Source organism: Prunus persica, chromosome G3, assembly GCF_000346465.2.
Source record: "Prunus persica cultivar Lovell chromosome G3, Prunus_persica_NCBIv2, whole genome shotgun sequence".
Taxonomy (NCBI): domain Eukaryota; kingdom Viridiplantae; phylum Streptophyta; class Magnoliopsida; order Rosales; family Rosaceae; genus Prunus; species Prunus persica.
Window position 1 is genome coordinate 5,762,142 of NC_034011.1, and position 13,325 is coordinate 5,775,466.

The 13,325-nt window shown below is 38.0% G+C and overlaps 2 protein-coding genes across 3 annotated transcripts; both read left to right on the top strand.

The window, feature by feature from the left end:
• Positions 810-6,125, top strand: LOC18783204 (boron transporter 4). The gene is made up of 14 exons (XM_007216694.2): positions 810-1,126; positions 1,740-1,845; positions 1,945-2,027; positions 2,205-2,397; positions 2,504-2,642; positions 2,731-2,896; positions 2,991-3,157; positions 3,299-3,472; positions 3,571-3,666; positions 3,761-3,877; positions 4,095-4,417; positions 4,763-5,039; positions 5,164-5,289; positions 5,492-6,125. The coding sequence occupies exons 2-14, from the start codon at positions 1,742-1,744 to the stop codon at positions 5,522-5,524; spliced, it is 1,998 nt and encodes a 665-aa protein (XP_007216756.2). The 5' UTR covers positions 810-1,126; positions 1,740-1,741; the 3' UTR covers positions 5,525-6,125.
• Positions 6,439-9,934, top strand: LOC18783400 (translocase of chloroplast 34). Of its 2 annotated transcripts, none has more exons than XM_007215659.2 (8): positions 6,439-6,567; positions 7,212-7,333; positions 7,448-7,555; positions 7,651-7,775; positions 7,903-8,167; positions 9,090-9,158; positions 9,252-9,413; positions 9,520-9,934. In XM_007215659.2, exons 2-8 carry the CDS (start codon positions 7,235-7,237, stop codon positions 9,628-9,630), a joined length of 939 nt encoding a protein of 312 aa, XP_007215721.1. In that variant the 5' UTR covers positions 6,439-6,567; positions 7,212-7,234; the 3' UTR covers positions 9,631-9,934. The 2 variants fall into 2 exon arrangements, with proteins under 2 accessions (XP_007215721.1, XP_020415776.1); XM_020560187.1 differs by lacking the exon at positions 6,439-6,567 and adding an exon at positions 6,643-6,797.

The window sequence follows — 13,325 nt, forward strand, 5'->3', positions numbered from 1 at the left end:
TCCCAAAACCCATTCTCTGACATTGCTCATGTTCTCTAAATTTTGGTATACAACGTCTTTGACGGAGGTTGCTATAAATCACATAATTATTCTTTGTATCAAAGTAGTTGTTTTCGTTTATTTGTTCACTCTTATACTCATGTAGATTGTTGGAAACCATGTTTTCCCTATATCTGTTACAGATGCGATGGCAGGTGTGGCTACGACACCTCTTCTTTAGGTGGTGGTGGTAGGGTTCATGGTTTGCTTTAGGGTTTCGATTATGTTGGGTATGTGGACTTTGTTTGGGTTTATGGTTAATTATGGTGATGTAAGCTAGTAGTTTTAGTGCGGCTTTTGTCCGCTTTAGTTTTGTTTTTAAGATGTTAGTTTGTTGCCCTTTGAGGATTGTTTTTAAGATGTCTTGTTGATATATTTGATTGTGTTGTTAAAGTTTATCTAATGAAATTTATATTTGATAAATAAATAAAAAAACCATTGATCAAATAAAATAATAATTGAATGTACAATACATATTTATTGTCTCGTAAGCCAAATTCACATTTATATTCCCGAGATCACACACACTAATTAGCAATTAATATTTGTGAGATTGCAATATACAAACGTCCCGTTCTTGTGCACAGTGCACTGCAAATATTATTGCACATAAATTAAATACAGAAGTCAAAATGAATAGGTCATCAAGTGAATTGGTGGGTGTTCTTTTTCCAGATGTTAAACATTGAAGTGTGAAAGTAATAATATTAGTTGTTATTTTCATATTTTGGTTGGATTATTATTATTATTATTAATTGGGTAGAAAATAAACAAAGCAAAAGTCGAAATGGAAAAAATGGAAATGGAGGTGCACGGCAGAGCAGAATCCGCATAGTACTCTCTGGCGGGTTTTTTGAAGACGACGTGGACTTCGCTTCTCTCTCCTCCTCCATTACTATAAACTCGCCCAAGTGAACAACAACGTAGCTTAAAGAAAATCCTCTAAACACATTCACATGTTCATATTCATACAATTCACACTCATCATATTCATCCAAATACACATTACACGTGGGACAGCCACACACTTCTCATTTTTCTGATCAATTTAATCTCCACCCAACACTCCGGCCGGTGAAGCTCTCCGGTGCATCTCTCTCTCTCTCGTCTTCTTCTTCTTCTTCTTCTTTAAGAAATGAAAACTATTTGTTGTCTGTAAATGTGTGGCTTTTTTTTTCTTTCTTGGGTTTCTTTCAATTCATTGCATGATTGTAATAAATGGTGCTTTTCCTTTCCTTTTTTCCTTGTTCTGATAGAGTTTTGACTATTCAAGGCTAATGAAATCGTGGGTTTTCAAGGGTTCTTGTCTTGGATTCATGTATGTGAGAATAAGGAAAGAATTGTATTGTTCATGTTCTGTTTGGTTGCAAGGAAAATGCATGCAGGGGAGAAGAAAAAATCAGGAGAGTTTTTGAACGAGAAAACTTTATTCAACTGAGCCAAATACAACCATCTTGTTCAGTTTAGCAGGCCAAGAAAAACTATCTTGATATTCTTTTTTTCACTGGCAAAGGGAAAAACCACAACAATTGAAAAATAGGCCTTTTCCATGTTTGCCAAATCCTTTATTTTCTTGCTTACCAAACACAGATTGTGTGGCCTGCTGAGTTTGTGATATGCCCATCAACCCAATTAATGTTTCAAAAAATAGTCTCTACAAGTTGTGTTTTTAAGGAATATATTGGATTTTTTTATATCAGAAATGGAGAGCTTCAAAGCTCCATTCAGGGGAATTGCAAAAGATGTCAAAGGAAGAGCATTGTGCTATAAACAAGATTGGACTTCAGGTTTTCGTTCAGGAATTGGGTAACTGATTTCCTATTTATTTTACTTGGCACAATTTTAATCAAAGGTTTTGGATTTAATTCACTCTTTTTATCTTTTTTGGTCTTTGAATTGTGCTAGGATTTTGGCCCCAACTGCCTACATCTTCTTTGCTTCAGCTCTTCCTGTTATAGCTTTTGGCGAGCAACTGAGCAGAGATACAGGTTTGTCAATAGTTCTCATATGATGTGTAGATGGCATATCATAAATCCTACCTCCTATGGCATATATCTTACTGAAAAACACAAAGTCTGAGTTGGAGCACAATGAACTGGATAATACAGACACATACACATTTGATGGTTTTCAAATTTCAACTCACTTGGCTTTTTATTGTGTAGATGGAAGCTTGAGCACAGTGGAAACCCTGGCCTCTACTGCTATTTGTGGTATAATACACTCAATTCTAGGTGGGCAACCTCTCTTGATTTTAGGAGTTGCAGAACCCACTGTCATCATGTATACCTACTTGTACGACTTTGCGAAAGGAAGGAAAGATTTGGGACGCGAGCTGTATTTGGCTTGGGTTGGATGGTAATGGAAAAATCAACCTTTTATAGTTTCAGAACTTTAAAATACATGTTCTTAGTCGTAACGCAAGGCGATATAAATTTTCACCTTATGGAGCTGAATTTTACAGGGTTTGCCTCTGGACAGCTCTTTTTCTAGTTCTTCTTGCAATATTCAATGCTTGTGATATAATCAACAAGTTCACGAGGATTGCAGGCGAACTTTTTGGCATGTTGATTTCTGTCTTGTTTATTCAAGAGGCTATCAAGGTAAGTCTCACATAGAACATAAGATCATTTTGGATCTAATACAGCTGATGGAAAGAAAACTAACATGAGGTTCACGTTTCAATGGAAGGGTATAGTGAGTGAGTTCAAAATTCCCAAAGGTGAATATTCAAAGAAAGAGACACATCAATTTCCGTGGCTTTACACAAATGGACTGCTGGGGGTCATATTTACTTTTGGCCTCCTATATACTGCTCTGAAGAGCAGAAAAGCAAGGTCATGGTGGTATGCAACAGGTTTGTCAAGAACATTTTGAGAGACTTGGTTCTTATTTTAAGGATTAAATTTTTTTTTGGGGGGGAATTTGAAGATATTTTCTTTGTTGTCCAGGGAGGTTCAGAAGTTTCATTGCAGATTATGGTGTTCCTTTAATGGTGCTACTGTGGACTGCGCTGTCATTCAGTGTACCACGCAATGTACCCTCAGATATTCCCAGAAGGCTATATAGCCCTCTGGCTTGGGAGTCTGCATCTTTACACCATTGGACTGTCATGAAGGTAAACTAATATTTTGTAATTTGTTGTTTAAGCTCTTTGTTTACCTGAGCTTTCGACCTAAGACTTAATGTAGTAATCAAGTCTTTGCAGTTGTTTTTGTAATTATTTGCAGTTTTAAGTATTTCCTTTCATTTTCTGCAGGATATGGGGAAGGTTCCTCCTGCATACGTCTTTGCTGCTATTATACCTGCTGTGATGGTAGCGGGACTTTACTTTTTTGACCATAGTGTCGCTTCACAGCTGGCACAACAACAGGAGTTCAATCTAAAGAAGCCTTCTGCATACCATTATGATATGTTGTTGCTGGGACTTATGGTATGTGTCACAACCATATTAAGATCAATGAAGGTTTGTTTCTGTCACATTCAATCAAGAATTAATACTTTTTCTCTTTCATGAAAAATTGGTCCCAGACACTGCTTTGTGGATTGATTGGGCTTCCTCCTTCTAACGGGGTCCTGCCACAGTCACCGATGCACACTAAGAGCCTTGCTGTTCTTAAGAGGCAGGTGAGTGTAGTGAATGAATGTCAATGAAAATTCTCAACTTTCTTGCTAGCCATCCAGGTAAATTAGATACTTAATTCATCTAATCTATATGCAGTTGATTCGAAAGAAAATGGTGAAGAGTGCTAAGGAAAGCATAAAACAGAAAGCTAGCAACTCTGAAATCTATGGAAAAATGCAAGCTGTGTTCATAGAGATGGACAACTCGACTACAGTAAATTTCTCAATTTGAACATGCTTTTATTGAAATTCTCCAACAAGTTAGCATTACATTGGCAATTGATATCTAACTATAGACACATGCGTATACACTTCACACCTCCCTTAATTATATGAAAAGTAAAGAACTTTGAGTTTAACTGGTAATGTTAGTTGGGGAAACAAAACGAGAGAAGAAAGATAGTTACAGAGCTGAACGGTTTCTGTCGCAGCCTACATCACAAGTTAAAGAGCTGGAAGATTTGAAGGAGGCAGTTATGAAAAGTGAAAATAAAGGGGATAATGCAAAGGATGCATTTGATCCTGAGAAGCACATTGATGATTACCTGCCTGTCCGAGTTAAGGAGCAGAGAGTGAGCAATCTGTTACAGTCGCTTCTTGTGGCAGCATCAGTTTTTTCTATGCCAGCCATCAAGAAGATACCAAAATCAGTTCTGTGGGGATACTTTGCTTACATGGCCATTGACAGTCTTCCAGGGAACCAATTCTGGGAAAGGCTGTTACTTCTCTTCATCACCCCTAGCCGGCGGTACAAGTAAGTAAATCTTCTTCATAAGTAAGCAGCATGATGGTCTATTAACATTTTGGATCACAGTTTAGACACAATATTAACAATTATTATTTCAGCATATGAGAACAAAACTCTTCTTTTGTAAGGGAACTTGTAGTCAATAAATGAAATTAAATCCAGAAACATTTGGAGGTGGAGTTTAGATTCACAAGTTTCCCACTAGGCCCCATGTTTAACAAAATGAACACACGGAATTTTTCAGGATTTCCAAACTCTTTACAATTGTTACCAATATTTCCAATGTATCAAATATTTGTGAGTTTTACTTCCCACTCATATTTACTAATTTGGTTGTGATCATGTTGGCAGGGTCTTGGAAGGTGGTCATGCTTCCTTTGTGGAGTCGGTGCCATTCAAATACATAGCCATATTTACACTCTTCCAGCTTGTATACTTGTTGGTCTGTTTCGGGGTGACATGGATCCCTGTAGCCGGCATTTTGTTCCCCTTGCCATTCTTCCTTCTCATAATAATAAGACAGCATCTCCTCCCCAAATTCTTTCAACCACATCATTTGCAGGAAATGGACTCAGCTGAATGGGAGGAAGTCGCTGGTGCCCCAAAACGTTCTCTCAGTCTTCCTAGGGTATGCAATATCTACTGTCTTCCAATATTTACCTTCCACCTTTTGTCAATATGAACAAGTTTTATGATCATCCTTATTTTACCTTTGTCCCATCAATCTGAACAAATGTAATTCTATTCATTAGGAGTTAGAAACTTCTAACGAAGACGATGGAATGGAGATGTGTGATGCTGAGATATTAGACGAGTTAACAACCAGCAGAGGGGAGCTGAAGATCAAAGCCAGCTTCAGTGAAGAGAGACGTGGTCAGGTAGATTATCAATAACTTTTCATCCTAAAACTTGTTGACTTGAGGACTAGGCCTAGTGGATCTCAAAGCAATTTCAGTGTAATGGTTCATATCATATCTAAACGAAAATGGTAGTACAAATTTCATTTATGTATTAATTTGAATGAGTGCAGGGAAGGTGATGTGCTCATATCATATGTGCTGTCTCTTTGTGCTTTTGCAGATTTACCCTGAAATAATTGGCCAAAAAGAGTGAAAGATGAGTCGGATTGGCTATGAAAGGAACGAGACATGAAGATAATGTAGGCATGAGATTTGAGGATTGAGTAGCATACCAGTAACAGAAGAGTAGGCGTAGGCTGAACCAAATTGTCACTGTTAGTGTTTTTTTTGTCTGAGTCACTGTTAGTGTTTGTGTGTAGGTGAAAGATAGAAAAGAAGATGTACTGCAGGTTAGTTATTGTTCAGGTTAATTTGAATTGGTTGCTATCACATTCACATATTATAACCAATTCAACATGCATGGGGATGGAGTTCGATGGTTTGCAGCCAATTTCCATGTATAAAACACCTTAAATAGCACTTGAGATTGTTTCTCAAGTTTAATTTTTGTACACATCTTTTTGTTATCAGTATTGGAGCGACTTTTTGGGTCAAATAGGTTGAAAAATATTCTTCAATGTAGAAGTTCAACAGAAACACAATATCAACCATTCAAGTGGGGATAAAATGATCAACATACCAAGAGAGTAACTCCTATACAAAAAAGAAAAAAAAAGTGCTCATCCCCCTATATAAGTGGTAGATGTATGTTAGGTCAGTTGGCCACGATCTTTACACCAAAATTTAATTCCTCTTCTTTTTAATTATAAATTTAATCGCCAAACTGCAAATGATCGGAAACAATATCAAGATGTAAACCCCAACCAAAAATCCTATTAAGGAGTAAACACACAAAGCAATCAAAACCAAGACCTCATTGGTTCTGTTTTCTTAAGGACCAAAAGCCATTCATTCACGTAGAAATAAAGAGTTAAAAGAATAATAATTCCATCTAGACCTAAAAAAGAAAAAAGTGGAGCCCAACGAACGACAATAGAATTATAGGAAACGACACATATTATGTTACTCTTTCCTTTTTTTCTTTTATAAAATTTTCTTTATCTAAAAATTACAAATTGCAAGTGTGCAACAAGGTACTTGACTTATCCTTACCGCCCTAACCCTCTCTCTCTCTCTCGCTCTCCCTTACTCGTTTCTCTCTATCTCTGGCTCCCACATCTTAGCACAGACAAACGGGTAAGTAAAGTCTCTATCTTTTTCAGGTTTTTTGCTTTAAATTTAAAATTTTGCATTGCTTTCGGCCCTAAAACTCATCACGTATCTCAACCACAGAGCATGTTCGATTATGATATCTGGGTTTCTGTGTAAATTGCGTTTGGGTTTGGTGCTTTGGTGGGTTTTTCTGATTTTCAATTCGTGTGGGTTTACAAGGAATGTCCTAGGTTGTTTAATCCTCGATAGAATATGTAAGTCCTTTGCCGGAATTGCTTCATAAAAGAACTTCTCATCATTTTAATACTTTCAAGCTAACTGCAAATTTTATTCATTGGTTTTGGTGATGACTTGGGTTGGAACCACTGCAAAACAATTTGGGAACTTGTTGATAAAATTGTTATTTAATTTCGGCGATGACTGTTTTGAACCGCAAAAGTTTACAGCCACTAAAATCCTTTTGCTAAAATCGAATTAAGGGATGAGACTTAGCCTTTTAACTTAGTTGTTTTGGGAATTGAAGGGTCACTAAGTTCTCTCAACCATTCTGCATTAGGGGTTTGTTTTCAAAATACTCACTTTCTCTATCTGCAACCTGAAATACTCTAATGTACCTAAAACAAAAAATTTTGTTACAGTACTTATTTTTGTTTTCTTTTTATTTACAGAGAGCTAGTTTGGAAATTGAGTCATGGCATCCCACATAATTAGAGAATGGGCTGGAATAAATAGCTTCGCACCTGCCACCCAAACTAAGTTGCTTGAATTGCTGGGAAAACTGAAGCAAGAGGTTCCTTTTTCTTTGCTATGTTAATTACATACTTTTTCTTATTTTATAATTCAATGTTTTATTTTGTTGTAATTCTATTTTAAGTTTGTTTATTCTTGTGTGGTGTGGGTGTAGAATGTGAACAGTTTGACCATTCTTGTGATGGGGAAAGGTGGAGTTGGAAAATCATCCACTGTCAATTCACTCATTGGTGAAAGGGCTGTTTCTATAAGTCCTTTTCAGGTGTGCTCTTTCTCTCGTTTTTATTCTGATTTGAGTGGTTGCTTCACCTTGCCTTTGTAAATACACTTGGAATGTTTTTTATTGTTTTTGTCTAGTCTGAAGGAACAAGAGCTGTGATGGTTTCACGTTCAAGGGCAGGGTTTACATTGAACATCATTGACACCCCTGGGCTTATAGAGGGAGGATATGTTAATGACATGGCACTTAATAATATAAAAAGGTTATTTTTTGCTGTATGTATTTGTAAATTTTACAGTCTCTTGAGAGATGTGTTTCTGGCTCTTGTTCAAGAATTTATTTAATAATTCTAATGGACTTTTAGTTCTGTTGTTGGTTTGTTTGAGCAGTTTCCTTCTGAACAAGACCATAGATGTGCTACTCTATGTGGATCGATTGGATGCATATCGGGTGGATAACTTGGATAAGGAGGTTGTCAAAGCCATAACGGATAGTTTTGGTAAAGGAATATGGAATAGGGCTTTGGTTGTCCTGACACATGCTCAGCTCTCACCACCAGATGGTTTGCCTTATGAAGAGTTTGTCTCCAAAAGATCTGAAGCTCTTCTAAAAGTTGTTCGTCTTGGTGCTGGGTTAAAAAAACAGGATGCACAGGTGAGCAATCTCTTCCTCCCAAGTTTAGTCATTGTTTTTTCAGCTCCATTTTTTTTTTCTGTTATATTGGGCATTTTCTTATTTGGTAAAGGCATTAGATAGGAACTTGTGTCCTGTTTAGACTCCTAATAGAAGGGTGATGAAGCATGCGGAGGGGAGTTCATGCTTTGTGATAATAGATAAGCTTCAAATGGCGAAGATAAATACTCAAAATCATGGTTTATGGACAAGGATTTTAATTAATATTTGAAACAAGACAGGTATAAAACATTTCTTTGTTACATGTGTGGGGAAGAAAATAAAGATATGAACATTTCCGTTACTTAGTGCAAGTAAATCCTAGGATATTCTCTTAGGTGGTCATTGCTCTGAAAAAGAGCAAAGCAGTCATGCTGTAATGCTGACATGGTTATGCCATTTTATGCCAGGTTTCTAAGAATATGATTTGGACACCATGGTTCGCTTTTTTTGTTTTTATTTTTGTTTTGTGTGTGTGTGTCCTATGCTCTAAGATGGAGATTAGATGAATGTCATAGATTTTGTGTCTCAAAATGTTGTAAGATATGCATGCCTGTCCCGTAGGAAGGTCCTAACTCTAAAATCTTCAATTAAGTTATTCTGAATTATGTGTTATGTTCATGTTTGACAGAAATTGTTTAACAAGAGGGTAGTTCGACGGGATTTATATTGGGACATGAAATACTGTACTGTTATGGATGCAAGTACAAACTACAAATGAAAAAAATAACTAGATCTTTTGATTCAACATTTTTATTTTCCCTTTGTCAATGAAGAGTAGTCTTGTTTACATTAACTGGGTTCCATGAGTTCCTTGTGAGTTTGATGAATTTGATTTATGACTTAAATTTTGAATCCATCCTTATATAATACTGAGTGATATAGTTTTCCTGTATTCTCTTAGGCTTCAAGTATTCCTGTTGTTTTGGTTGAGAACAGCGGGAGATGTAACAAGAATGAAGGTGATGAAAAGGTTAGTCATTTTCCTTATGTCATGTTTTAGTCGTTCCCCTGAAGCTCAGTTATTTATTATTCCATCTTTTTGTTGGTTGTTCTTTGGTAACAGGTTCTTCCAAATGGAACTGCTTGGATACCTCATTTAGTCCAAACAATCACAGAAGTCATCTTGAGTGGCAGCAAGTCCATCTATGTTGACAAAAAGTTGATTGACGGGCCAAACCCTAATGAGAAAGGAAAGCTTTTAATTCCTCTGATCTTAGCAATCCAGGTGAGCTTGTACATACTTTATCCCTGGAGTTCTTTTTTCTCTCTATTGATGCTCTATTGATGCAGGGACTAATTATCTATTTTCATTTCTCTTTTCCTGTTAATAGTATTTCTTTGCCATTAAACCGATTGAACGAGCAATCAAGAATGATATTGCCAAAGAGAGTAGACCATCTTGGGAGATGCGGGATTCCGGTGTTGCTGGTCGCAAGTTTTGATTTGGTCTTGGGCCATCTTTTCTCTTGAAGGTTTTACTGGTGTTTTCGTGTTCCGATGCTGATCATCTATCTTTTCTTTTCTTTTTTTCCTTTTTCTTTTTGCCTTTTTCCGGGTAGCAGTTAAAGTAGTCAGTTGTGAGATTCTGCAGTATGAGTATTCTGCGGCTTATGGATGTTGTCTTGAGGAATCAGATCTTGTACTGTAATTAGCACATCCTTTTATGTTATTTGTGTTGCCATATATTAAGTGTTGCATGTGTGAAATACCTTCTTTTGTTGACTGATCATACTTCAAGCATGTAAAGGAGCCCTTCTGTACATTTGGAGTGACTCACTACGGATCCCAAGCCTCTGCATTTACCCGTATTTGAGTGTAGGAGTTTTTTGTGTTTTTGGTTTTTTTTTTCAGCAACTGTAAATAAGTTTGGGTTGCCGTAAAGAGCGAACGGATGAAGTTGCCCTTGTGCCTAAGTTCAAGAACCAGGTCCCAAGAGTGCTTCAAAAGGTTCGTGGAGCCTTAGGAAGCACTTCGGTTCCTTTTACCAACAAGGTAGTCAACTGTGACAAATTAGTATTATAGCTTGGTCTGAGAAGCTTGTGGCATGGCAGCTAAGCCTCCATGAGTTTAGCATTAGAGAGAGATTGAATTTCTTACGGGATACAGAGGTTCAGAGTAAGGGGAGAGAGGGAGATATGGAGATAAAAGGATATGTGGCTTAAGTAGATCTTCCAGTAGCTTGACGAATGCTTAGTCGTGCTTTTTGGATTGTTGTTTTGTTGGGTAGGAGGTGTCTTCTTTTATAGGCGCTAGAACCCCTAATTTTATTAAGTCTTCTCCTCCATTTTTCTTCACTTTCTTCCATTCAATCCTCTTTGGTGAAATCTCCTCAACCCAAGCACATAGAAGTCGAGCTTTTTTGGGGTTCTAAGACTTTCCTGCGGCTGGACTCCTTCATCTCGGTGAGGCGCCTCTTACTTTTCTTTCTTGTTTTCCCATTAGAATTTGCAAAGAAAGAATGGGTAAAGGTGATGGTCCAAAAGGTGATTTACTTCCATCAGCACATGGTTTGCTTGGTTTTTATTATGGTTTGGCTTTGATTTGGTTTTAACAGGGATGTGAGATATTTTCTAAGGTGCTGGACATTTTTTCTCTCATGATTGCCCATGTGATTGGGCTCAAGAAATGGGACTGAGTTTTGGTGCTCCTAAGCAGTCCAAAAGTTCCACTCCTTTGACTATCAATTGGCATCATGAATACTTGTAATCATCCATACCACAACCCGCTCAGCAAGCCCTAGGCATTTGCGTGGTTTGGGCCCACTTAAGCTCGTAGCATGGCTTGGTGCTAAAATAAAGGTTTTTTTCGCTTGGCGTTGCTTGTTATTTGGCTTGTCTGTGCTCGAGCTTTTCCCACATTGTAATAAGCTATGGCCGGGCTAAACGGTGCTTGACGGGACAACGCGGGTTTGTGGAACCAGTACATTTTACAGGCTTGTTACGACCTCCCTTTTGGCAGTTGCGTATTTGCTTGGAGCGGCACGTGGACCATGACTTGTGCAAACACACATACGACAAATTCTTGTCTACTCTAGTAGGGCTCCTTTCTCGGTTAAGTGTTATACTAGGCTAGAAATATATTTTGGCCCAATCTTGGATTTTTTGGGCCTCAACATTAGCTCCCTTGATTAATAAGGCCATGAATGGGTACTGAAATAGGTTGAATAATCATACCCAGCCTAAAATATCAAATCCAGGGTAGTGACGTGACCTTTCCTCTTCCCGCGTGTATGATGACGGCGCGCCATGATGACCTTCCAGCGGTTGTTTATTGTTCCTAGTACCTACGCATAAATTTCCCTCCCTCTCTTTCTCTATTTTTTTTCCCTTCTTTTTTTCTTTCTCCTTATGCGTGAAAAGAGTAAGTCCCTCTCTACTTTTTTTTTTTGGCTTTCTTCAATAAACCTAGAGCGGGAGAGAACGACGGCAAAGAAATAACAAGAGCATCAGTCTGCGGCCGCTGGAAGCCCATGCTGATCTCACACCCTATCGCTCCTTGTGTGAAGAACCCGCTCACAGCCGCTAGAAGGAATCGCAAATTTCTATCCCCTTTTGGTCCGACTGAAGTTAGCTCGAGAGAACTCTTTTTTGTTTTCCTTTCTTTTGAATACCAGCTCCTCCTGCCTTTTCATTGTCATCGTCGTGCGCATTTGAGCCATGGCCGCTGGAAGGGGAGGTTGCACATGTATTTCCTGGTTTTCTCCCTTTTGACTTTGGCAGGTTGTCGGAAGATAACTGTGAGGGAAAGCTACGGGAAACGTTGCCCCCTCTCCCTTCCTCTTTTTTTGATTGTAAGGAATTCTATGAATAAGAAGATTAAAGTTTCATGGTTCTTCTTCCTGGTTCCCTGCTGTTGTGTGTACTTTTTATTTATTTATTTATTTATTGGCTTGGAATAAGATAATGTCCACCAATTGGGAACTTTAAGCACTCATTGAGTAATAGCTTGTCTTGATTGAGTGAAAAGCCTGTAGATGACGCTTGGGTAAGGTCAGAAGAGGATAAAAGTATGGCACCATCTATGTCATATGCTTGATTTTTTTGGACCCATGTATGTAGGGCGAGTGCCTTTGCTTTTTCATCTTAAAAAATAGCCAATTTGTGGTCCTGTGACATTAAGAAAATTAGCTTTGCCGTGTGATTTCCCGGATGCTGACGAAATTGTTTTGCAGACTTGTCCTTTTCTCTTTGCTGAGTTGATTGTTTTGCGATTTGTATTGGCTTGAAGTCCAACTTAGAAATCCAATCTCCTTGCTAGTAGCTTGAGGTCATGAAGGTGAGTTCTCAATGATCATCAATCCTTTTGCTCACAAGTGATTTTTTGTTGTTGACGATACCCCTGAAGCTTTGCTTGATTTTGTACAGGCTTGATTGGAGAATATCATATGCGCCATTTTTTTTTCACCGCCCTTCGACTGAAACAATATAAGTGCACAGCCTCGATCCTTATCGCAGGTATGAGCTTGGTAAGAGTGCATGAAACTGATAGGAATGTGAGTGTGTGTCTGTGTTTTTTTTTTTTTTCCGCAACTGTAAGATTCGAGTATTTGGGATAAGAAAAGTGAAGGTGCTGGAACCTAATGGAACTTTTTTTTCATTGTTGGAAACTCCAAGCATACCCATCTTCATGAGTGTCGGGGTTGCGAATTTTCTTTGATTTTGCAAGGGTAGACACGTGTTTTGGCCTAAGCTTGTTTTTGTGGAAACTCGCTTGATTGGGGCCATTTTTTTTTATTTAAAAATAACTACTAAGGAAATAAACAATACCGTATAGCTTGTAAGGCTCGATTTGTGGAGGGGCACTATATCCTAAAGGGATTGGTCAAGTATGGGTATTACTCCATGGTTAAATTTTTATTTTTATTTTTGCTTGTGATCGACTTTAGTAATAAGTTGCATGATGCTTGGACATTCATTTAGACGTTTCCTTTGGCGAGAGATAACTTGCTCTGCTTGGCACACATTTCTCACATGCTATTTATTTGATTACTTTTCGTTGTGCGCCCGTCTCTCACCTTTTCTTCTCATCTTTTTTTTTTTTTTTGGGTGCAAGGATTTGCCACTTGCCGAGCTTTGTTATGGCACCCATTGATCCTCCACCAATCTTGACGGATCACCTTTATCGCTGGATGACAGCT

Excerpts from the sequence above, each read along its gene's own strand:
- LOC18783204 (XM_007216694.2), top strand. The coding sequence starts at position 1,742 with ATGGAGAGCTTCAAAGCTCCATTCAGGGGAATTGCAAAAGATGTCAAA. Across the intron at positions 2,643-2,730 it reads TTATTCAAGAGGCTATCAAG|GGTATAGTGAGTGAGTTCAA; the intron begins GTAAGTCTCACA and ends TTTCAATGGAAG. Across the intron at positions 2,897-2,990 it reads GTCATGGTGGTATGCAACAG|GGAGGTTCAGAAGTTTCATT; the intron begins GTTTGTCAAGAA and ends TTTGTTGTCCAG.
- LOC18783400 (XM_007215659.2), top strand. The coding sequence starts at position 7,235 with ATGGCATCCCACATAATTAGAGAATGGGCTGGAATAAATAGCTTCGCA. Across the intron at positions 7,556-7,650 it reads TTTCTATAAGTCCTTTTCAG|TCTGAAGGAACAAGAGCTGT; the intron begins GTGTGCTCTTTC and ends GTTTTTGTCTAG. Across the intron at positions 8,168-9,089 it reads TAAAAAAACAGGATGCACAG|GCTTCAAGTATTCCTGTTGT; the intron begins GTGAGCAATCTC and ends GTATTCTCTTAG.